The sequence below is a fragment of the Heliconius melpomene genome, chromosome 7 (genome assembly GCF_056956725.1).
Source record: "Heliconius melpomene rosina isolate 202511_hmr_F chromosome 7, ASM5695672v1, whole genome shotgun sequence".
NCBI lineage: Eukaryota > Metazoa > Arthropoda > Insecta > Lepidoptera > Nymphalidae > Heliconius > Heliconius melpomene.
In genome coordinates this window covers 1,039,030-1,064,899 of record NC_140395.1, presented here as the reverse complement: position 1 = coordinate 1,064,899, position 25,870 = coordinate 1,039,030, and the positions used below count along the sequence as shown (strand labels likewise).

The window sequence follows — 25,870 nt, the reverse complement described above, 5'->3', positions numbered from 1 at the left end:
ACTCAAGTAACAATCGTCTACCTTCAATCTACATAAAGTACGAGTATATGCGATAAGTTACGATAAGCTGAGCGTGAAATAAAGGTTGGTGCATATTTACTTGTAATATTAATCTATTATGTTATAATATAAATGTATTTAAAATCATAGAAAGAAATATTGGAGATAAAGAAAAAAGAAATAAAAAAATCATAAGCAAATAGTTTTTAAGGTTCCGTATCACCAAAGCATAAAACGGAATACTTTCATCACTTTGATTGATCTCACTCGAGTGAGAATCGAATCCGCATCGCACAACGGTGTCAAATTATAAGTAAATCATAAACATTAAATATAAAAATCACAATTATAAAATTGGTACGGAACCTACGGTGGGCCAGTCCAACCCGCACTTGACTGGTTTAACATTTCTTCTTGAAATACATATTGATAAGAAAAAAAAAAAAGTCATACAAGCTAAAACCGATCAATCGTACAAATTAAATTATCTAATACATTTTAAGCAGAACACGAAGAACAAGTTGTTGTTAAACAAGCGTGGGTTCAAATCCTGTTCTTTCTATCTTGTTTAAATACATACGTTGAAAAAGCCGTACTACTTATATCCGTAATATTTTAAAATATTATTATTATATTCAGGCCTTATATGAACTTTCTTCATTTTTGTTTTGTTAAGAGTAAAGTTGTTTCCTGAATATTTTGTTTTTATTATATTGAATTTTTCATATTTTAAAACATGAGTAAAACTTGACTAAATTAAATAGAAATTTAAAAAATCCGTAATAGTATATAATAGCAACAGTATAACTTTGTTTACATTTTATCTCATGCCAAAAAATATTAGCATGTATGTATTTTATAAAAAAATGGATATTTTTTAAAACATGGTCACCCTAACACGAGGTGTTACTCGCACCAGCCTTCAAATCTACGACCCTGATAATATTGACTTATCGCCGTGATACCTCAGTGATAGTAGGAAATTTACTTGTGATTTATTCCACACACCTTCAACGCCAGTATGACTGGAATAGCAGCTTCAAGTGGCGGAGCTCAACACCCTACATTGCCCATTATTTAAATTATTTTCATTTCATTGGAAATGAACGAGGTAAAAAACGGGGAGCAGAGAGTTTTGACACTAAGTTTTTTTGCTATGTTATGAGTAAACTAGTCCTTGGAATGAAGCTGAAAAACTTTACACATACACGATGTCTGACTGCACAAGTCTACACCCAATAGTCAATTGAATGTGGATTTTAGCCCCACTCGAGAAAATGCCATTATTTGTAAATATTTTCGTATCTTTACGTTTATTTTTTAAAGTGCGGCGTTTGAGATATTCAATGTCGGTGTAATTGTAAAACGTGAAGAATCTTTCATCTCCCCTAAATAATGACAACTAATTTAAGCAACCACAAGTTCGTTTGAGTGATCTAGAAATTTAAAGTCCTATTTTGTCTGTGTTCTGTAGTAATTCCAGGTATATCCTGCTGCGCCCTTACACTCTCTAAGAAACATTAGTGCCAAACTACAGCGTTCAACGCCGCGTAGTTTCTTTCACTCTCACTGAGTGACTGACAGACAGCGCACAAGTGTTATATGCTATATGTGTAGATGGACTACAAAATGGCCACATATTCAGGAGTTATACAGTTAAATTGGGCTGCAGCCCGCACACAATCACAAACGCACCAAAGTAGCATCACGATGACGAAAGTACTAAAAATAGATATCTTAAAAAACCTTTAAAAATTCGTATCTGGACTTAGTGTTTGACCTAATCCAAATATGATCAACCTTAAAGTAACCTTATTCTTCTCATTTAAGGTTCAAATTGAAATTGTATATAAATTATATAAGTCGTTTCAGTTTTAATGTAAAATAACGCAGCCTTCTGGCTCTCTCGATATTGCTTTGTAACATAAAGCTTCTTTTATATTGTTGTTTTTATTTATTTTTTTATTACTAGACGTAAAGAAAGGTCCATTTGATTGTTTATTCTGAAAAAGTAAAATAGTTTATGTCGTTAAAAGAACCCGTTGAGGCCATCCTGATTGTAAATCAACAGTTGTGGGTGTAACTACCACTCTGGTAATAAGACACAGCGTGGCGTTTAGTTCCGCTGTTCAACACGGAATAAAACATATTACGGAAAGTATGGAGCGAAGTGACCTGACACTAATTTCCGTCTGCTGTTTTGCGGAGAAATAATATAAATAATTCGAAAATCGAACCCACACATAAGCGTATTTTTTTTAATTAAAGCTATCATTATCATAAATTGTATAACAGTGTCATAATTAATTTAAATTAATATAAATACATACATATTATGTATAATAATAATCTGATAGGATTAAGCTCTTTTTTATGGTTGGTTCCTTAGGCAAAGCATAAAATGGCATGGGTTCCACTCATGGGAATGAACTATTAATATCATTTATATTTTCATTTTCTGTACACTGGTATCGAGACAAAGCGTGGCATTGAGAGTTCCGCCACTCAAAATGAAAGGACTCAACAATTCGCCAGACAGTGGGGAACTAGGGTCTCACTCTAGGTGACCAGATTCCCTCTGATTACCCTGATGTTTGCGGTATACAGGATGAAAAAATTAAAAGGAAAAAGAAGAACTCTGAAAACTCACATAGTTATTTTAAGTTAAAATTAAAGTATAATTAAATAAGTTATAATTAAAGAAAATAATATATACAGTATATATGCAGCTAAAATAAAAAACACACGATATCTATATATATAAAAGGACTTGTCCTCACTGACTGAGGTAAGACGCACGCACAGCCGTAACCGCTGTGCGTAGAAACGTGAAATTTAGACAGATGTTTACTTCTGTAATCTGGACATCCACTAAGAAGGGATTTTGAAAAATGTTAACCCTAAAGGGGTGAGATAGGGGTTGAAAGTTTGTATGGAAAAAAAATTAAACCGGCACTGATTTTTATAAAATTTGTAATTTAGATTTTTAAAAGTATTTAATTGAACACGTGTTTCATCGTTTTCTAGAATTCTCTCCCTAAGGGTGCAAATAAGGGGTTGAAAGTTTGTATGGAAACATCTTTAAAACGCCACGGATTATTATAAAATTTTAAATTTAGACTCTTAAAAATATTTAATGGAACATGTGTTTCACGGTTTTCTAGAATTCACCGCTAAGGGTGCAAATAAAGGGTTGAAAGTTTGTATGGAAAAATCTTTAAATCGCCACCGATTTTTATAAAATTTGAAATTTAGACTTAATATTTTATAATTATTATTTATTACATGTTTCGTGGTTTTTTAGAATTCACCCCTAAGTACGCAAGCGAAGCTGCGCGCGTCCGCTAGTATTCTATATAATTGTGAACTCGAATACTTCTATAGTAATTTCTAAATTATTCTTTGGGAAATGTTTCTGGCAAAAAGAAAACCGGCGGTAGAAGAAAGTCATGGCTGACGAACATCAAAGAATGGACGGGAATTAAAAGCAAATTGAATGGGACAAATAGATTTTCTTATATTTTATAATACAATAAAAGCATGTTAAAATATGTTGCTCGAGTTCAAGATAAAAAATTGAAACTAATGGCTTTAGAATATTTTTAGATCCTTTATTAAATTTAATAATTACTGAGTAACTGTTCCTGTAAAATTTCGAAAATATAAAGTTTGTTTTAAATATTATATTTAATACTGATACTATATTTTAATTTTAGCATTAATTATAAGTTCTTAAAAAAATATAAACTATGCCCGCAGTATATAAGACATCAACGCGCTCCATTTAAATATGAATTTATTGATTTTCCTATTCCTGTCCATTTTGAATGCCCATCCCACTACCTCATGTATCTGTATCTATCTTTATTTTGTTTATATCATATTGTGTCTATCTTTATTTTGTTCGCTCTTAATTTAAAAAAGCTAAGCTAAACACAACTTACTAGTACAATAAGAAATAAGAAATCAATCAAATTACAAATTCCAAGAAAATGAAATTTCTAATAAAATAGTTAAATTATTGTTTAGTTCACAAGAGAAAAAAAAATAAACTATTTATTAAAAATATATATATTAATGACGTAATAATTATTGAACATATAAGGACAGGTGGCACAGTTTTGCAACAGCAACCATTATCCATAACTTAGCACTGTATGAACAAATCTTTAGCCAATCACGTATTCAAGGCGACGCGACGCACAGTCGACCGGCGCACGCGCAAGCGACGCGCGTCTCAGTGCCCGCCATTTTGTTTATACAGCTGTCAAAGTTAGTTTTTTTTATTTTCTCTGTAATCTGTGCTGTGCTATACGTTATTGTGCCGAGACGAAGGATAAAGTCCTAGTTAAATTCCTATTGGATTAACAGTGAGTATATTATATAACAGTTTTTTTTTTGTTATCCTTTATGAGTCATTCTTGGCTTAATTTGGGAACTAAGTAGTAAAAATATTTTATTTTATTATATTAATCTTTTTTAAGTTTAAAGTGTAAAATGAAAAAAGTGTCAGTTGTTTAAATGGAAAATAGTACACAATCATGAAAATTGATATCAAAGTGTTGTATTCCTAAATTATTTTTATTTTTCTCACAAAAACCAGAGAAAACGAAACTAAAAGTGTTTTTTTTAATTAATTTTACGCATTTAGAGGAGTAGACTGAGGGAACTTAGTAACGAGACACTCCCACAAATTGCCAAAATTTTTAAGACATTGTGTGTCGAGAGATAGAACTAAAGGCCGCGTTTTGTTTTGACTCCAGGGCGAGGAAAAAAATATAATTAATTGTCATGACTAGGACGAGAACTCACTATCGGCGCGCTTACAAGTCAACGCTGTGCTACTGCGCCTCGATGGCCTTAAATTTCGTAACGAATTCATTGTTATGATAACAATGAACTAGAAAGCTAACATAATAACTACCACATGACTCAGTAACTAGGTTTCGTATCTATTTATTAGTTACAAATTCATCTAAATAACAATGACGTAACATTTCAAGTTAAAATAAGGAAAACCAGAATTGTGTTATTATTGGTTTTCGCATAAAAACTGGTATTGCTTTTTAAAGTCTACAAAGTTTTTGCAATCTTAAAAGTTAATCAGACGAATTTTATAATAATTAGCTTGACTACTTTATGTTTTTAGGTTCGATTTTCACTCGAAGAAATTATATTCAATTCTATATATTTGGTAACAAGACAAAGCTCGGCGTTAAGTTCCTCAACTCAACAAGCAATGTATCAAACATTGCACAAGAATTTTGAATGGAGTATTATGACACTGGGTCATCTATCCAGCTATGACGCTAAAAATAATTACACAGCGTTGGGTTCCGCCGCTAAAGTCGCGACGACAGCGGAATTTCTCTAAATTAGATTCTGTTTACATTTTTTACTAATTAACAAAAGTTTTATATCTTTAAATCCGTGATAATATAAACAAGTGACACATTTCTATTATCCACCTACAGTTAAACCTTGGAATATGTACCCACGACCTCAAGTGTGTATGACGGCAAATGTAATTTATACTAAAGTTAATATAACAAACAAGTACTTACTTACGGGCGGTAAGCGGAGGACGGAGAATTTCGACACTTAGTTCTCTTTCTATCCCACTACATAAGATATAGCGTGAAGCTGTAAAAAAAATTGTAAAGTGTAATTTTATTTTGACCTACTTTTCATAGCTTCACCTCTATCCTGCATATACCAGACAAAAGGAACCTAATATTAAGATACTCTGCTACCTTGTTTTCCCATATTTATGAATCGCTCTCAAGTCTATGTCGTTAATTATATATCTATGAAAGAAAACGGCATCTCAAGATTGAGCGCAGGCTGGAGAACAATTAATAAATACGAGCCTTAGTTATTTAAATGTATATGTGGGTGAAGCCGCAGGTATAAGATAGTATATATATTAATTTATGAAATATTTAAAATTTTCATCCTTTCTCTCTGTTGTTGAGGCAAAACGCGGCGTTAAGTTCTGCTACTCAACACGCATTCCCCCCAGAATTCAGCGGAAAATGAGGAACGAAGTGTCTTTCTCTGTGAGCGATAGCGTAAAGCTAAAAAACCATTTCATTTTTTATTATAATAATCAAAATCCTATATGTTACACACCATTAAATCTTAACGCCACCTCAATATCTCAACTATAACGTTCTAACTTCTAATGCATAGCCAGTTTCCATCTCACGAGCTTTACTTCCTACTTCTGACTTCAGATAGTTATTATTTTAATTAGTAGTTACTCGGGAATCGAATCGCCACGCTCCGTGAACACTCAGCCGACCGTATTTAGTACTGTTTATGATGCTTGTAATGGATAGCTTTTTGCTTGACCACTGTTTAATATGAGGATTATGTGCTTAACACGTTTTTGTCTGTTAATATTATGAACATTGTACTAATAAAAATATATCAAATTTTTCAAGAACTGAGAACTTACCGTAAATCTAAAATACTGGAAATTTATTGTTATATAGAAAAAAACCGTTACGCACTTACATACGAGTATATTTAATTTTGTATTTCATTAACAATGAGTTACATACGCCCGCAAAATTAAGTTTATCAATTTTTATATTATACTATAACTAGAAAGAAAGTCATTATTTTTCCCCAGTATCTAAAGTAATTAATCTGTTAAGTAAAAATAAAAAAAAATATTTTTTTTTAAATTTAAGTGGGGAGCGATGGAGTATATTTTTCTCGTTTTTATTGATAATTGTACGGAACCTCACGTGCGGGAGTCCGACTCGCATTTCGGTTCGGTTTCAAATTTTTTTTTAAACATACATAGTTGTTACAAAATTAATCGGCAAATAATAATATTTCTTTCGCTTTGTACAAATTCACCTAATTTTGACACAATAAAGGTGTTTGTTTACATTCGAATTGAATCGTTTATTTTAACAGATGTTTTATTAAGCTTTATAATTGGAGTATATTTATCATACTCTTCGCCTGTCCATTTCAAAGATTTTTTCGCATTTCTAATCTTGGGAAGCAGAGGGAACCTGGGAACCTGTTAAGACACTCGTTTCCCATTAAGACACTGCCGTTTTTCCACTCTCCTCTGAATTCTCGAGGCATTGCGTGTTGAATTGGGGAACTGAACGTCATTAAAAGAATGAAGAATTTGTTTTTTTTCTTTTATTTATTTATTTTACATATAAACAATTTTAGAATATTTATAAACATCGTAAGTTATGTGATACAAGATTGTAATATAACCTTAATAAAAATAATAAGCAGTTTCGTTCCTTAAGATTCCTGTGAACTTAAAAGAAGACTTAGAATTTTAACAGAAATACATAATAATAATAATTGTATGAAAAATAAAGGTAACGAGGCAAGGCGAGGCGTTGAGATCCGCCAACACGCAATGCCTCCAGAATTCACCGATGAAAATACACTTTTGAAACACTACGTGTTGCAAAACGGAGAAAATGAAAATGATTCATTCCCCCGTCCAGGAATCGAACCCATATAATAATTATAAACAATGTCTTTTCATTAACATTTTTTGTTACAGACTCCAGTCTCGTGAAAAAAGAACAACATGGCGTTTTTAAAACTAGTATTTTCTTTAGGCTTTATACACATGGTGGTTGCTAAAGGTAAGATATTATTTGGATTATTATTATTCGGCTTGATTAAATAGATATAATATTTCTGTTCTCTTTAGGAAATTTTGTATTTTATTAGTTCTATATTAATTATTTAGATATATTAATATAAAACTCTGCCCTTACTTCGTGGCTGACAGACAATGCACAGATGAAACTACTAGACTAAAAAGTTGAAATTTGGCGCCTCCCTATCTAAGGTTAGGGAGGGGCCAAGAGAAGATTTATTCAAATTGTTATGAGTAAATGAAAAAAATATTCGATAACTATATATACTATTCGATAACTATATTTAATATAAAATAATCGATTACTAAATATCGATTTCTTATATTGTTTCAGTAAATTGCTACTTAATAAAAGAGATGATAAAAAATAAACAATCATTTATCATTATCACCTTTACTTCGAAATGAACTGGGGATGCGTGAAGACACGTCTGTGCACTTAGACCAATAAACTAGTTATTATGTCATTATGAGGCCCTTGTGGCGCAGGGGTACACGCGGTCGTGGGTTCTATCCCCACTCGAGGGAAGGAATTATTTAATATGTTCATTTCCTTGTGTCCTTCTCTCTTCTCCTGTTCTCCCTTTCCGAGCGCAAAAATAAAATTAATTTCATCCAACGTGTGGGTATCGAAGCCAAGACGCTGTCTTTAGTTGAAAATAATCAATAGCCACATTTCTCCGTCCGTTACAACTGTACCGTGACGTCATCACACCCTATAATAATAATAATGTATGGAAACGGCATTTTTAAAAACCGTAACATAACGATTGAATTTCACGCTCCTAATACTCACTTACTGACATAGTGACTGACATTAAGTATGTTTCTTATTGCTTTACAACATACATTTAGTATATTTTCGTACCCCGCCCCCGCCCCCCCGTCCCTTGGTAACGAGGCAAGCCCCGCGCTTAGCCTCGTTACTAGAGCGAGAAAATGGAACTAATATTCCCGAGAGGGAAGGAACCCACAACCATTGCGCTTATATAAGGTTTCAAAATATTTTTTTCTCCGGCATCCTAATCGAAATGTCGTAAAATAAAGAGGAAAAAGACACTTTTTTATTAGCTTTACGTGGTATCCCGTACACAGAAGCAGGAAACCTAGTGTTACAGCCCTCCGTTTCTCATTTTCATGCAGAGTGGTGGAACTCAACGCCGCGCTTTGCACCTTCCTAGAAGTTATAAGTTTTCCATATGTTTTATATATATTTTTATCTCAATACATCCTCAATTGTTTAGTTTGTTCACCTCATCGCCCACGACTACAACAATTAAAGTGTTATAATTTTTTATCGCATGATTCAAAGTAACTGGACTTTCCGGGTCATCGGAACTTAGTTTAGTTAGACAGCTACCTGCTATACACTACAGGTTATTTTTCACGCTAAAACCCAGTGTCTTAGCACTCCGTTCTCTGCGAATTCGAGTAATTGTTTTGTGAATGGCGGAACTTAACGCCGCGTTATGTCACGCCAGAGCGTAGAAATAACTTATCACCGACTGAGACAAGGTAATCTGACTGTAAAAGACGGACGGACGGTTGTGGATTCGATTCCCATTCATGAGAGTAATTAGATTTAAATTATCGTAATTCCTCAATCTGGTAGACGAAGCGCGTTAAGTTCCTCACTCTTCAGGTTCCCTCTGTTGCCGATATAACAACATAAATACACTAAAAACAGAATAAAATGAATATTTATAGGTGCTCACATACAACTGGTATGATGTTTTGCCGTTTTTGTAGATAATGGTACAGAACCCTTCGTGTGCGAGTCCGACTCGCACTTAACTCGTTTTATTTCGTATACATTTAAAAGACATCAAAGATTTTTATTTATTTACAAAGATCAAACAATACGTTGCGAAATTGTAAGCTTTTATCTTCTTGCGTGGGATCGAAGGCCAACGTCCACATATCGAAATATTAAAATTTAACAAGATATTTTAGACCCTATTGCTAACACAATAAGAACTATATGTACAAATTATAATTCCTAAATAATTTAACAAATGTGTTTTGAAATTGAATCATATTAAAATGTAATAAGATTGATTTTAAAATTACAGTTAATTTTGTTTTTTAAACCTTACCTATTAAGTAAGGTTGCTCCCTCACGTGGGCAGCAATGAATCATGATATTAATGTGATTGTTTTAGTTACAATTAAAAAGTTTATATTTGTACGCGGCTTTGACTATAAATTTTAGTTATTTATTTAATTAAATTATTTTACACGCACAATTAATAATATAAGACCGTCGTGACGCAGCGTCTAACTCTAAACCCGACGATTCTATCTCCACCTCAAAGGCCGGCAACGCACCTGTAGCTCCTCTGGTGTTGCACGGGGTCGTGGGCGGCAGTGATCATCATCAGAACGCTCGTTTGCCTTGTCCTTTTTCCATAAAAAAAAAATCTGGTTTCGATTCCCACTCGAGTCGAATTTTAATTTGCTCGCCCTCTGGTATCAAAATAATGCGCGACTTTGAGCTCCGCTACTCAACACACGATCCCTCAAAAGTTGGACGGAAAGTGGGGAACGAAGTGTCTTAACACTAAATTCTTAGATACAGCATGAAATTAAAAAGAAATATATAACTAAGGCTATAAACTTCCAATATCAAAAGCAACCGACATATACAATTAAATAATATTTTAATATCAAAACTACCGTCAAAAAGGCCGGCTCCATTATATATTTTTAATTTCACCAATATTCCCCCCACGTACGAAGCAGGGCATGACATAATTTATCTGCTAAACACGTCTCTAGTTCAATATTGATTACATTTGCATACTCACGACTATTTCGTACTTTGAATATTTATTATTATCTGTGCCGTTTGTGTGTAGACTAATTAAAAATACCGTCATTGGTCTGTTAGGCGTAGAAATATTTAATCCCATCAAAAACATAAATGTAAAATGAAAGCCAAGTTCAGTAATAAAACATATGCTTTCAGCGATAAAAGAAGTGAGATGTAAATGTATGCCAAGTTCAATGGTCAGTCCTGAAATTAATTTTAACAATATAAAATATTTTATAACAACTGAAAATGTCCATTCTTCTTACAACTTGGAGACTTTATTTATGTGTAATATCTGACTTGGCCAGTTTTCATATAAATTTACAATAGAATCTGAATAGAATAGAATTTGAATACATTTATTTATATCGATGTAAATTAATTTGAAAACTGGCCAAGTCAGATATTATACATAAATAAAGTCTCCAAGTTGTAAGAAGAATGGACATTTTCAGTTGTTATAAAATATTTTATATTGTTAAAATTAATTTCAGGACTGACCATTGAACTTGGCATACATTTACATCTCACTTCTTTTATCGCTGAAAGCATATGTTTTATTACTGAACTTGGCTTTCATTTTACATTTATGTTTTTGATGGGATATCATTACTTTTTGTACAGAAATCATAAGTAGAAAGGTTTATAATGTAATCAAAATCAAAATATTCTTTATTCAATTTGGCCATTACAAGTACTTTTCCTATAGGAAGCTACTACGGCAAGAAACTCAAGAGTTGCTCTTTTTAAAACATAGTTTAGAGTAAGGGCTTCATAGGACATTTCTGTTCGCCGAATAAACCAAGTAGGACACCATTGTGATAATACACTTCTATCTATATCTATATATATAAAAGGACTTGTTCTCACTGACTGAGGTAAGACGCACGCACAGCCGTAGCCGCTGTGCGTAGGAACGTGAAATTTGGACAGATATTTACTTTCGTAATCTGGATATCCACTAAGAAGGGATTTTGAAAAATTTTTACCCTAAAGGGGTGAAATAGGGGTTCAAAGTTAGTATGGAAAAAAAATTAAATCGGCACCGATTTTTATGAAATTTGAAATTTAGATTTTTAAAAGTATTAAATTGAACACGTGTTTCATCGTTTTCCAGAATTCTCCCTCTAAGGGTGCAAATAAGGGGTTGAAAGTTTGTATAGATTTTTTTTTTAATCGGCACCAATTTTTATAAAATTTGAAATTCAGACTCTTAAAAGTATTTAATTGAACACATGTTTCATGGTTTTCTAGAATTCTTCCCCTAAGGGTGCCAATAAGGGGTTAAAAGTTTGTATGGAAAAATCTTTTAAACGCCACCGATTATTATAAAATTTTTAATTTATACTCTTAAAAATATTTAATTGAACATGTGTTTCATGGTTTTCTAGAATTCAACCCCTAAGGGTGCAAATAAGGGGTTGAAAGTTTGTATGGAAAAATCTTTAAATCGCCACCGATTTTTATAAAATTTGAAATTTAGACTCTTAAAAATATTTCATTGAACATAAGTTTCGTGGTTTATTTTAATTCATCCCCTAGGGGTGTAAATAAGGGGTTAAAATTTTATATAGAAAAATCTTTAAATCGCCACTGATTTTTATAAAATTTGAAATTGAGACTCTTAAAAATATTTTATTGAACACGTGTTTCAAAGTTTATTAGAATTCACCCCTAAGCAATAAGCAAGCGAAGCTGCGCGCGTCCGCTAGTACTGTACAAATCTACTGCAGCCTTTATTTCGGAAGTAGCTCCGTACGTAGTTAAGCAAAGCATGTCTTCTTTAGAAGAGTAAGGATTCCCGTTTCGAGCGCTAGTGTAGATACTTAAATCATTCCAGTTACGACATACGTACTCTACTATAGTCTCGCGCAATTTATTAGTTTGATGTATATCAATACGCTCAAACGAAGAATATGCAATAGCATGGAAGAGACAGCTCCCATCGGGAGGCATTGGAACAATTCGGTGTAAGTTCTTGTTTCAACCACAAGCAATTCTATTGAACGACTCATTGTTCAACATGTCTTGGAAAAAATATAAACAATAAGTTTATTAAGTGCTGACGGTACCAATCTGAATTGATATGATCCCAAGGTCGACTCCGTTCTCTGCCGTTTTCACAAGTGTTCCTAAAACCAGTAAAATCATGAAACTCAGGCCAAAAAAACCATTAAAATATGAGCGGCTTCGTACAATAAAATATATCTAATATAATTAGATATTTACTTTTTTATTATGGTCAATAATATTATGTTTTATTACTCTTAAGACGATATTTAATTATATATGAAAATAGATTATATTTATCTATGAATCTCGACTATAGTTTTTATTTTGTTGATTAAATGACAGTTGTCAGATTTGAAAGTAATGAATGTATGCTGCGTTTAGAAATCTGATATATTAATTAATATTTTTTTCTAATTTTATTATTTTGTTGGAATAACTCAACACGCAATGCCTCCAGAGTTCGATGGAAAGAGGGGAACTGAGAGTCTTAACAGTAGGTTCCCTCTCTCTACCCCGCTATGTGTGGGATACATCGTAAAGCGGATTTATTTATTTTTTATTATTTTGTTTAAGTAATTTTTAATTTTCTCTTTTTTTCTCTTATTTTTTTTATTAACAATTACTTAAATTTTTACTGTTAATAATTACTTTATAATTACTTCTGTTAAGATAGCTGATAGGCTGACAATATATCAAATTAAAAATAAAATCAGCTTCACGCTGTATCCCGCACACAGCAGAGTAGACAGAGGGAACCTAGTGTTAATACACTCAGTAACCCCACTTTCCATCGAATTCTGGAGGCATTGCGTGTTGAGTCGCGGAACTCTCCGCCGCGCCTTGCCTCGACACCAGATCGAAGAAATGGAAATATAAGTTTAAATAAATATTTCATTTCCTCGAGTGGGAATCGAACTCACTACCAGTCGGTTTAACAGTCACACTTTGTGCCCCTGTGCCACGACTGACCTTACAGATAATATATTATTCTTAAATTTTATATATATTTCTATCAATATAATTATTTTTTTTATATTTATTTTTTAGTGTATTTTTTTTCTGTTTTAGGGTTCTGTACCTCGAAAGCAATAAAACAGAACCCTTATAGGATCTTATATAGGACTTAGTACTTAAATATTGTAATAATAATTTAATATCAAATACGTTAATCGACTATACAAATACTCTTAGTATAATAAGTACTAAAACATATGCTTAAATTATAATAAATAATAATGAAGGATGTTAATCCATTTATTATATTTTTATATTTTTACGTGAAGCCCTTGAAGTCCGCATGATGGCAGGCTTTGTCAGGACATAAATTAGAGGCATTTTCAGCTACAAATGGAGACATATCTTATCTTAAAATATACTTGAAAGCATCGTGTTGTTTTAGATGGCTTACGTAAGTAATAGTGAAGTTAGTCTACAAAACAAATAAAATATTTACTAACGTGTGACATAAATAAAAGCAAATATATATAAATAATGCATTGCTCTTATTTTGTTGGCAGGCGCTACACTATAAGTAAATGTTCCTAATTGAATCTATTTATTGAAAAATTATAAGAAAATGTTAAAAAAATACTAGTTTCGGATTTTTTCCTTTACATACACCCAATTACTTAACCGGATGCTAAATTTCACCATTCCAGGTCATCTGGAACTTGGTTAACATTAAGGTCTATAGGTCAGTCACCCCCCTAAAAATTAACGATTTTTGGACGTCATTATCTAAATAACTGTTTGAGCTGTGTTTATGAAATTTTATGCACGTATACAGGTAGGGGGTCTAAATATTTGAGCCAAATATGACAGCTTTAGATGGAATAGTTTTTGAGTTACGAATAGGTAAAAAGTGGCTTCAAATGGTTCGTGTAAAATAACACACGGTGCTGCTCGCCAGTTTTGTTTGTAAAAAAACTTGGCTACGCGCGGCCGCGCGTTTTAAAACAGACCCATTTTTCAATTTTTTTTTATTAAAGTGTTTTTTAAATAATTATTACCTGTCACGTTCGAGTTCGATTCCCACTCAGAGACATGAAACATTTAATATTTTCATTTCTTCGCTTTGTGTCGAGGCAAAACACAAGGGGTGTCTCGAAATAAACATCTGAATTATGTTAAATATATTTTTATTATTTATTACATAATATTTTTTTTTATCTAAATTATCTTACTACATCCAACCATTATAACTTTTTCTATTTTGCGCCTACACAATACGCCAAAAATATAAATAAAAAAAAGGTGGACATATATTTATAGTCTATACGCTTTAAGGCCAGCTGTTCATTACTTTATAAAATTAAAATAAAAAATAAGTAAGTACTGGCAGGCTGGAGAAATATTAATGTCTTTTAAAAATAAAAGTGAACAGGCTGCATCGCGTACCTACTACGTATTTTTAAACCGGTATCAATTTTTTTTCCCTTGTACTCCCACATCGCATCCTGTAGACATATGGGTTGGTTTACAGTTGTTCTTTATTATAAAAAACCGATCAAGTGCAAGTCGGACTCGCCCACCGAAGGTTCCGGTGCAATTTCATGATGTAGACCAACGAGATACGGAATCCTAAAAATGAAGATTCGATCTTGTTCGATATAAAACATGAATCTAGTTTTAATCGCATTTTTTTGTGACTTTTTTTTTTCTTTTTTTTCCTGTGACAAGTGTTTCGCAAACTTACATATATGAAAGTCGTAGGTACGTAGTTTGGTAGATTCGAGCAATCGATTGCAAGCGACTGTAATGTCTGTACAAGACTTAAATATTATATGAGTATTCAGAAGGACTTATTACGAAATATCAAACTCAAGTTTCAATCGAATTCAAAACAGTCGGTATCAGTTTTACGTATGTACTTACTATGTACAAATTTAAATTCAAAAATGTGTAGTATTAGAGCATGATGTTCTATATTGATTTCATATATGTTGTATGTTTGTATGTTGTCCACAAGTTGTTCGGAAACTAAAAATCAGATTATGATGGTTTTAGTTATGTAAATAATATATTCCAGCTAAAGTTTCATCAAAATCGGTTGAGATGACATAATATATAGACATATGTATAAAGTAACTGCTGGATGCGAAGAGCTGAAGATCGAGCTCAGTGGCGTGCCACTGGAGAGGCCTATGTCCAGCAGTGGATGACGACAAGCTGATGATGATGATGATGATTATGATAAAGTAACTGACAGATATTTTCAAAACGATTTAATATAAATAACTTGTATTCCTTAGCTACATTTTAAACTACAATACCTCTAGGGTATATCGCCACACAATTAAATACTAAAGCAAAACCTTCAACTTTATTATGTACAAAACAAACAATGGGTTTCTGAGAAACGTCAACACAAACTTATATACATGTTTAACTTTTGTGGCTGATTTAACATATTCTAACACTGATGTATTGTGTATGTAATAACCTCACGCTGTACACCGCTGAGGGTGGGAGGGAACCTGGGAACCTAGTGTTAAGGTACCTCCGTTCCTCTGTGTCAGTTTGTTGAGTTGCGGAAATTAACGTCGCAATTTGTTTTATTTTATGTAAAGAAACTTCGGCACCAAGGTATTACAGACAAATGCTCAGTTATTTGATAATTTTAGTTTAATACCACGGACTTAAGAGAAAAATTCTGGACAAACAGACGATAACGAAATTTACGTTCAACAAAATTGCTACAAAGTAATTGAACTGGCTTAAATATTTGTTTTCAATATTTGAATATTCTCTTTAAAATGATAATGCTATTAGGAATCGAATCGACGAAATCAGGACGAAATCATAACTGTAGTTCAAGCGGGCAAAGCCGCGAGCGTGGCGCTGTAGCAAAATGCAAGAAGCTGAACCTCCTTATAACAATTGTATAGTCATGAACCTTGGCAGTGTTATGCAGCTAAAGTGACAATACAATAATATGGTATTATTGAGCTGGTCTGATGATGGAGCCAAGACATGAATAGAACTCTTTGGGTATTACTAGTAAACCACTCGAATTCATATGATTTACAGCTGTTTCCACATTCTATAGAATTTGTAGCATTTATTGTATAAATATTTTTTTTGAAGTCCGAAATCATGAAAATGAAAACCTATTTAATATTCTATTGCCCCAAATCTCCGTAAAATTTTATATGAACACCGACAAGTAAAGATAACATTATCAACAATGTAGGGGTGATGGCAACCCTTTATCTATTCGTTAGGGCTTTATTTTCCCTGTAAAATTAATTTAACGTTTAGAGCGGGCAATCGAGTGTTATTGTTTTTATAGGCCTCGAGAATAGCTGTTATAAAACGTTACTGAGAAAATATTTTAATGAATATTAGTAGTAGCTCTTTGTAACGATGTCGAGTAATTGAAGCTAAAATTACTTTCATACAGTTTGGTGTTCGATTTCCGTAAAAGACAAGTACTTAATTAAAATTAAAAACTTGTAATTAAGTAATAACATTTGAGGCCAGTCGTAGCACAGGAGCACAGAGTGTGAGTGTAAAATCGACTGGTTGTGAGTTCGATCCTCACTCAAGGAAATGAAATATTATAAATACGTTCCTTGAAGCTAATTTTAATTTTGTAATTAAATAATCCAAATTATCCAAAAATGTTGCTACAAAATTACAGATTTTATATTATTTTAAAACACCCTCCGCCATTTGAAAGGGTGTCAAATGAAAGGTCTCAGTTAATAGAATACAGTACTGAGAACAGTATAAAAAATGAGGATTCAAGATGGCAGAAGTCTGCAAGTTTTCTTAGCTTACGTATGTTCATTACGATAAAATACTTTATTGAATCATTACTTTGTCTTTACTATAAAACCAGTTAATTTAAACCATTTCTGTCTTCATCTCCCTTCACCCTTATTTATTTCAATTTGACCACTAAGGCGAAGCTGCAGTAAAAGCAAGTAATTATATATAGACAGCCTATATAGTATGCGTACCGCCACCACCACTAGTATACCTCCTGAATAAAACATCCTCCCCGTGGGAACCGCACCGCGGCGTGGTGCGCGTCTATCACTGAGTTCTAAGGAAACACTATATCTTTCCTTAGGATCGAAGGAAGTTCAGATCAATCTTACATGTTCCTTCGTGCCGTGGTTGAGTTCCGCCACTCAATTTAAACTTTGAATCGTATTCAAAAGAGTTTTTAAGCCGACAGTCAACCGTGACGAAATGAGATGCGGAGAGTTTTAACACTAGGTTCCAAGGTTCCTTCTCTACTGTGTGCAGGATACAGTATGTGTGAAAATAAAAAAAGTGAAGCAATAACAACGATACAAAGTAGCGGGCAATTATGTTATAATATTTTCTAATAGGATTCTCATCTCACATCGCCGGGGGTCTTCTGAAATTAGCACTCAACCGATCGCCATATATGGTGCCTATTACCTATCTGTTACATTTATAGAAAAAAGGTAAAAAAATTGTGTAACGAGGCCTTAGCCTTTTTTTAATAAGTATTGTGGTACCTAACACTGAATTTTTTTTGTGGAGTAAAATGTAAAAGCTTAATTTTATTAATTTCTAATATATTTTATTATTATGAAACGTCTAAATAAATAATATCCCTGAATGAAGATCAAATCCACTACCACCTTTTTAACAGTCAGGCCTGCTATACTGCACCACTACGGCTTCTATCTTTTTAACAATAAAAATTGTAAATATTTGAAATAAGGATACCCTCCACCCTCTATGTAACCTTTAATCCCACGAGATAAAACGTGAATAAAGAACTATCTTATTCACAGTATTTTCTGATACAATCTTTCTCAGTAAGTCAAATATGTTATTATAGTACATTGTTTTGTAATTAGAGCTTTATTTGATTGGTGGTTTGAGAGTTCCCAGGAAGAAGCTTTTACGAATTGTATTTTTTAATTAAAATCAAATCTAAATAAATATTTTTATATGATAGCTCTTTTATTTAAAATTGTGCAAAATTTTTCGTTTATTTTAATTATATTTATAATAAAAAAACATTTAAGGCTGTCGTGACGTAGTGGCACAAGCGTGCGACTGTAAGAGGGACAGAGGTGGGTTCGTTCCCGTCTCGGAGGAAAGAAATATTTGATATGTTCATTTTCTCGCTTTGGTAAAGAGACGACCACGACCGCTCTGTTAAGAGCGAAACGAAAAAGAAGAAGAAGAACGAGACAACTTCGTTAATTCTTTCTTTGATTAAAATACCTGCTTCAATCTTAAAATTAAGTTAAATGAAACCAGTAGCTACACAGCAGAGTAGGCAGACGAAACCTAGAGTTAAGACACTCCGTTCCCCAATTTCTGCCGTATGCTTGAGGCATTGCGTGTTAAGTAGCGGAACTCAATGCTGTGGATTGCCTCGACACCAGAGCGAAGAAATGAAAATATCTATTTAAATAATTATTTAATATTCTCGAAGAGGAACATACTTCATACTTTGTGCCCCTACGTCACGACTGGCCTCACCTTCAAGAACACCTTCGGAAACGGGACCTTACGTTGTATAGTCCACGCGAGAGAACTTGTGGGCTACGACTCGTTACATGATAAGAATCGCATGCAGATGTCACAATAAGATAAGTCCAAATCGTGGGATTTAGAGAAAAAGACTGATTGTCCGCGAACAGATAAGATCGTGTAGTGTAATTTTGTTTTATATCTTTGGTACAGTTTATTTTTCTTATATTTTTAAAATAGGTACCTTAAACATAAATATCTCTAAGGAATAATATTTTACAAACAAACCATATCTTCTTAAATCACAGCAAAGAATACTCTTCAAATAAAAAAATCTAGATCAAAATCGGTATTTATATATATTCATACTATATATAGAGCTACTATTTATTTAAATGCGACGTGATATATAATATACTCATACATACATATCAAACCCATTACCTCTATCTTTTGGAGTCGGTTCACGAAACTACAAGTAACATAAGAAAATTATTTTAACGTTTAAAATAAATTTAAGTATAGAAAGGAAAATGTAAATAGGTCAGTGCATGCAGTACACTAAAATGACTACCCGGGATCCCCGAGCGCGTTGCACAAAATGAAATTTGCATGAATATACACTTTGGAGTGCGGCAAGGAGACTTGTTTATTTTTGTTACTACTTAACTTGATGCATATTCTAAAACGGTTCCCGCGGGGCTTGAAGAAGGAACATTTGCATGAAACTTATTAACCGATATGTCAGAAGGAGGGTGGTTTTTCGAATTTATGTATTAAAGAGTGGGGATCCATCCCCACCACAGTTGTCAGGTTAATTTGTCACAAAAACATACACTCTGGCAAAACCAAATCATATACTATTTAAATATTCCAAAGAATAAAATAATACGTAAAAAATAAGTCACAGTTTTGTACTAGAATACATTATTCTTTAGAAGTAAGTTGTGAGAGATATTTTTCAATGGTGTAATTTTTATGTGAACCGTACATCGTACGTAACGTGACATCTAAATAGGTGCTTGCGCTTTTATAATGCTCAATGATAGACAGTATTAAAGTCTATATTAATTTACTTCTACGATCCCTTTGATCCCTGAATGTATATGGCTCTTTAGTTAGCAATAGACAGCAATGACTACGGAGTGTAGGTAGCTGAGGCCCGTATTTATAAACCGGTCTCACCTCTGAGATCGATCTTGAAAGCGACCTTGAGGTGCTGTTTTCATTTATATATTATAATTTATGAATGAAAACGGCATTGAAGATTTCAAGATCAATGTCGGAGTTAAAAGCGGTAAACAAATATAGGCCTAAGACAGGATTTCACGAAAATAACACGAGAACGAGAAAAATTGGAATTTTCCACTTGACATGTTAAAGTCCACGCAAAAGAAGTTACTTGCGGCGATTAATTTTCTAAGTAAAATTGTGAAAAGATGAATTAAAGAGTATTCATATTTCCGAGTATTATTATTATTTAGTTTTGCCTCGTTACCAGACCGAAGAATTAACAATATAAAATATTTCATTACCCCGAGTGGAAATCGAACCCAAAACCATCGCGCGTGTGCGGCCTCACGACAGTAACGTAAAATTAGTTTTGATTAGAGAAAATCTCATATGCCGAAGCGTGTTCGTTGAAAGGCATCGTTTAACCACGCGTCAGTCTTGTATTAACAAACGTGTATGTGGTCAGAAGTTCAGTGTAACGTTGACAAAAAACTTTTAGGTTTTTTGGTCATAATGACGTTTAGGTATTTTTTATTTTAATTATAGATACGAAATATTTATAAAAACTCTTTTAGTATATTTTTAGTTATGTCTGCATTGTTGGCCTTAAGACAAGATATTGACTCACGCATTTTAAATAATAATTTAAACGTCATTTCAATTCATAGACTTATTATAATTATAAATCGTTTTAAATACTTTACGGAGGGATTAAGTAATGGATTACTCCATTGAAGCCTTCTCAGTTTAATCAGGGCGCCGATACTGATATCATATATTAAAATACTTTCAAGTAGGATTTAAGTCAACTACCATCGTATGTACTTGAAGTGTTAAATGACTTTGAAGTCTATTTCTTTTATTTATACTGAATTCGCATTCCTAAACTTTTATAAGGTACTATAGAGATTTGTAAAATCATCTTTTGTTATCTACAGTTTACCTATCTAATTTAGACAGGAACTAAACATCAAAATATAAAATGATGATAAAATTATGATGTTTTGGTAATTAAAGAAAATAAACTTACTAGTTAAGTTATTGAAAGGTAAAATAATTAATCTTAATTTGTTTGAGTTATAATAAATTAAGACATGTCATGTCTTCAAATGTCTCTAAATGTATCTGTGCTCTAAATTTATAAAAATATCCCTAATAAGCGATTTAATTAATAAATTTATTCATATATTAAAGTCTTTTCTATAACTTTTACATGTATTATATTTAATAATTTTTCTTTCTTTTTTTTTTGCGTGCAGTCCCATTAGAGGTTGTTTGGCAATACGCACGTTCCACCGCAGGGCATAACTAATGTTCTATTACCTATTACCTAAGACCAGGACACACAGGTGGGTCGATCTAAACAACTAACTAGCGAGTTTATTTTATTATACGAGTAGGTAATGGCATTGTTACCTTTAGTTTTTTTGATGTATTTAAATCTAAACGTATTGGTTGTGTATTGAAATGGCGAAATATTTCTTAAAAGATTTTTTTTATTTTTTCGCTCCGATCAAGTTTTAAGACATTGTGTCTCGTTTTGCAGAACTCAGCGCCGCGATTAACTATCACAGTGGAAAAATTAAACAAATAAATACAATCATCGATGGATAGATGAATTGATGGAAATGAAAATATTTCATTGCCACGAACGGGAATCGAACCCACAATCATCATTTTTACAGATTGACGCTGGCTCACTGCGCTACGGTGGCCTTATTGTAGGCAATTTTTATAACGTTGAGAAATGAAAGATTTACTTCTGCTTTTTGGCGAATTTGATCACCACTCAGAGGAATGACTATATATCCATTCATTATTTTTATTTCAATTTGGTGGTGCGTTGGGAACAGAATATATAATGTTCCCTCTGCCTACCCTGCCATAGTTCGTGCCATGTAAGACGCCACGAAGCAAAAAAAATAGAATAATATATCCCTAGATTTTTACTCCTTGACAAAATGTAAGCCATGTTGAGACAAAATAATAAACAAAAAATGACAAGCCCTCGCTTCTTCAGTAATGCGAACAAAATTGCAAAAAACATTATACTTTTATTTGTCGCGCCGGATGAAAACCTGTCCCCATATGTGTCATCGGAGCGGATTAACGCTAAGACGGCAAAGGCATATTTACCTACTCTTGAGAAATTATGTGGAAATGTGGATACTAGACGCACCTTAAACAATGTTTAAAACTTTTGTTTGAATAAAATAATGTGAGTAAAGAATCGTAATTTTAGGTACTCGCTGTCTACCCCTTTTATATGCATAAAAGAAAAAAAACTCTTCGAATAAAATTCCTCAGATAATAGGAACGGTGCATTAATAGGAAAAGACTGTCCTAACACTAGGTTCCCAGATTCCCTCTGACTACTCCATTATGTAGTTAATGTATGTGTTATGTAGCCTAGTGCTAAGACACTCCTTCTCCCTCTTTTCACCGTTCGCCCGAATATTGGAGGCATTGCGTGGTGAGTGACGAAACTCAACGCCTAAGGAAATGTATGAAAATATTAAATATTTTATTTCTTTTTTATGACTTTACGAATTACGGATATTATATTTATATTTATTGTTTATTGAGAGTTGTTAATATACCACAGTAAATTAATTAAACTTTATATCAAACATAGTTGAATAAATTTGGAAAACTCTCCGCAAAACCCAATTATCTAAGTAAATGTCACAAATGCCGTCTGAATATCAAATACTGAATCGACCTTTATGGCTTAAAATACTGGCTTATTATTATGACCGAGGGTCGGCGACGCGACGTCAATAATTTCCTAATTTACCTATTTATTTTTCTAAATCTGGGTCTAAAATCACGAGAACTGCATATGGCTCCTAACCTCGCAACACAAAAGGCATATATAAAGCGACATGGGTTCGATTCCTTCTCATGGTAATACATACAAGAAGACCAAAAGACGTAACATTTAGTAAATACAGTGTATACTCGACTCATGTCAATTTCCGGAACTCGATTGTAGGTAAATGTGCCTCGAGGCCATCCCGGCCCTACACACTAGCATTACTTGGAACTTTCATACTTTGTAAAATTCCACGACGCCCCTTGAAAATTAATATAAAAGAAAAAGCTTTTCGTGCATACGAGCCGCTGTAGGCTTTACATTATTTTCAGCTTCACGCTGTATCCCGCATTTAGCAGGATCAGCAGAAAGAATCTTTAAGACACTGCGTAATCAATGCACCGCCCCATTATCGGGACGTGGCGTGTTTATTGGCAGAACTCACCGCTTCATTATCTTCTTACCAAAACAAGGTAATGAAAATAGTTTGCTGCCCCAAATGAGAATCAAATTTACAGTCATTGAGTTAGTCAGATGCAGTGCCACTGCGACACTGGCCATCGGGCCAGCATAGTGTATATTAGTTTTGTTAATTCAAAATTTCATAATGCAATATATACTGTACACAATGAACGTTTGTAGTGCTAGTTTAGTTAATAGTATAGGTCCATTTAAGAATTGAACCCAGAATTAAAGATAACAAGGCCATCTTCTGTCTGACACGAAGATTGTGACTTCATTGCACTCGGTACTTGAATTATTATTTTCTTACTAAACTGACACTGGGCAAAAAAACTAAGCACGACATTTAGGCACCTAAAACGCAATGTTATTAAGCAGTGAGAGGGAAATAGAGAAACACTAGGGAAACACTAGGTTATCCTGTCTATCCTGCTGTAAGCGGTGTATCCCGCATGAAGCTAAAACAGAAACAAATTAAGCACAACTTGTACACATTATCCTTATTTCCATTAGAATTGAGGTAAGCTTAATGACCAACGAGCTTTCCATCCTCCATCATCTTCATATCGAGGTTAGGTATTATATAGCTAACTAGGTAACGAGCCGGACTCGGAGTTACCTATAACCTGTGCTGTGATTTATGACAAGACCGTCGTGGCGCAGTGGTACAGCCTAACTGTAAACGATAAGTTTCTAGGTTCGATTTCCAATCAGGAAAATTATTAATTTCATACTGGCTCTAAAAAAAAAATAAAAGTAAGGTCCGCACTTGATCACGCAATGCAATTTATGGGAATGTGGGCAACGGAGTGCTTTAACACTAACAACCCTTTGGCTACTCTATTATGCTTGAAAAAGAATAATAGCCTACTTAGACCTACTTTTGGAACTTTATTTTTATTATTTGGAATCTCCGTGTTTTATCTTAATACCTGAGAAGCGAAGAAATAAAAATATTAAACAAATCACCCCCTCCATTCCGTCAGCCCGCGCCGACCCCAATATAACTTTGTAATTATCATTTTTGTCATCACAAGCAATCTAAAACAAGACTAAAAGAAAATGATACTAAAAATAAACTTAGAATATAAGCAATTAAAGGCCTTCGCCTCATAAATAATCATATAAAAATAGACAACAAAAGTATCGACTTGCGAGAGGAGTTGTGTTACGCGTGGGCTAGTGATGCTGCCTTTTATACTTTAAACAGTATATAAATACTAATTTATATACGCGGAGGCTAAAAGTACTTTGTAATTATATAGCTTCACACTGTATCCCGCCTATAGCAGGATAGACAGAGGGAAGCTAGTGATAAGACACTCCTTTCCCCTCGCAAAGACCAATTGTTCGAGATATTGGGGGGAGAGGCGGATATCAATACTGTCTGCGGCTTCTCCACCTGGTCAATCGGAATAGCTAAGAACGGCGTCTTTCCCTAAATTTTCATATCGTTGAGCAACAAAAAATTTAACTAAAAACTAAAAAGCCCAAAAGCGGGCGAAGCCGCGTTCAGGTTACTTGTATAGTTGTAACTAATAAGCACATCCCTATGTAACACTTACCTCCTGCGCCACTTTTTACCCATCATAAATGGAATATTTATTTATAAACCTACTGTGAACAGGTACTAAACTGTTATTCTTAACGATTATAGCCATTACTTCTACTTTACTCGTGCGTGTTGTACATTTAATATCTTTTCTATATGCAATATATTCTTTAATATATATCGGACAGTAGAATGTTAGAACCTAAGTTTGCGTTCTCTCTGTCTTCTCTGCCTACTCTGAACTGAGTGTCTTTCTTGTCCTCGTATCATGTGCGGGATACATCGTGAAGCTAAAAAAAATCATAAATAAACAGTGTAATAGTATGTTGGATGTGTTTTCAGATTGTTACTCTGTCATAATATTTGCAAAAGGAAATACCCTAATGTCTAAATATACCATAAATAGAAATTCAGTACCCCAAGTGGGAATCAAACCCACCACCGTCTATATATGATACACACGTATGAAGGCCCTCGTTGCACTGTATTACCCAGTCTTACTTTAAGCGCGACGGATGGGACGACCGCCGGTAATAACAAGGCAAGGTGCGGTGTTGAGTTACGCAACTCCATATTCAATGTTTGTTTAGCAAAAGAAAATTGAAGTTAAAATGACTAACAAAACCAGTTTACTACAGTAGTTGAGTTAAAACATAACGTGTATAATTAATAAAAAAAGGATCTTCCTTTAAATGTCATCGTTTATATGGAAATTTTATTATTATTGGATTTTTATTAAAACAGGCCATCACTAGAAGTTGATTGGTGTAGTCTAAATTATATTATAATATATTAGCGACGCAAGCGCAGCTTCGCCTGCTTAAAATTGAACTTACATTGATTGAATTTATTGTCGCCTATGAC

The 25,870-nt window shown here is 33.3% G+C and overlaps 1 protein-coding gene across 1 annotated transcript in view; it reads left to right on the top strand.

The window, feature by feature from the left end:
- Positions 1–4,185: 4,185 nt before the first annotated feature.
- The window catches only part of qsm (Zona pelucida superfamily protein qsm), a 34,766-nt gene continuing 13,081 nt past the window's right edge, over positions 4,186–25,870 (top strand). The window contains exons 1-2 of the mRNA XM_085187898.1: positions 4,186–4,370; positions 7,550–7,634. Coding sequence (XP_085044024.1) covers positions 7,577–7,634 — 58 coding nt within the window. The 5' untranslated portion in view covers positions 4,186–4,370; positions 7,550–7,576. The remainder of the gene's footprint in view (positions 4,371–7,549; positions 7,635–25,870) is intronic.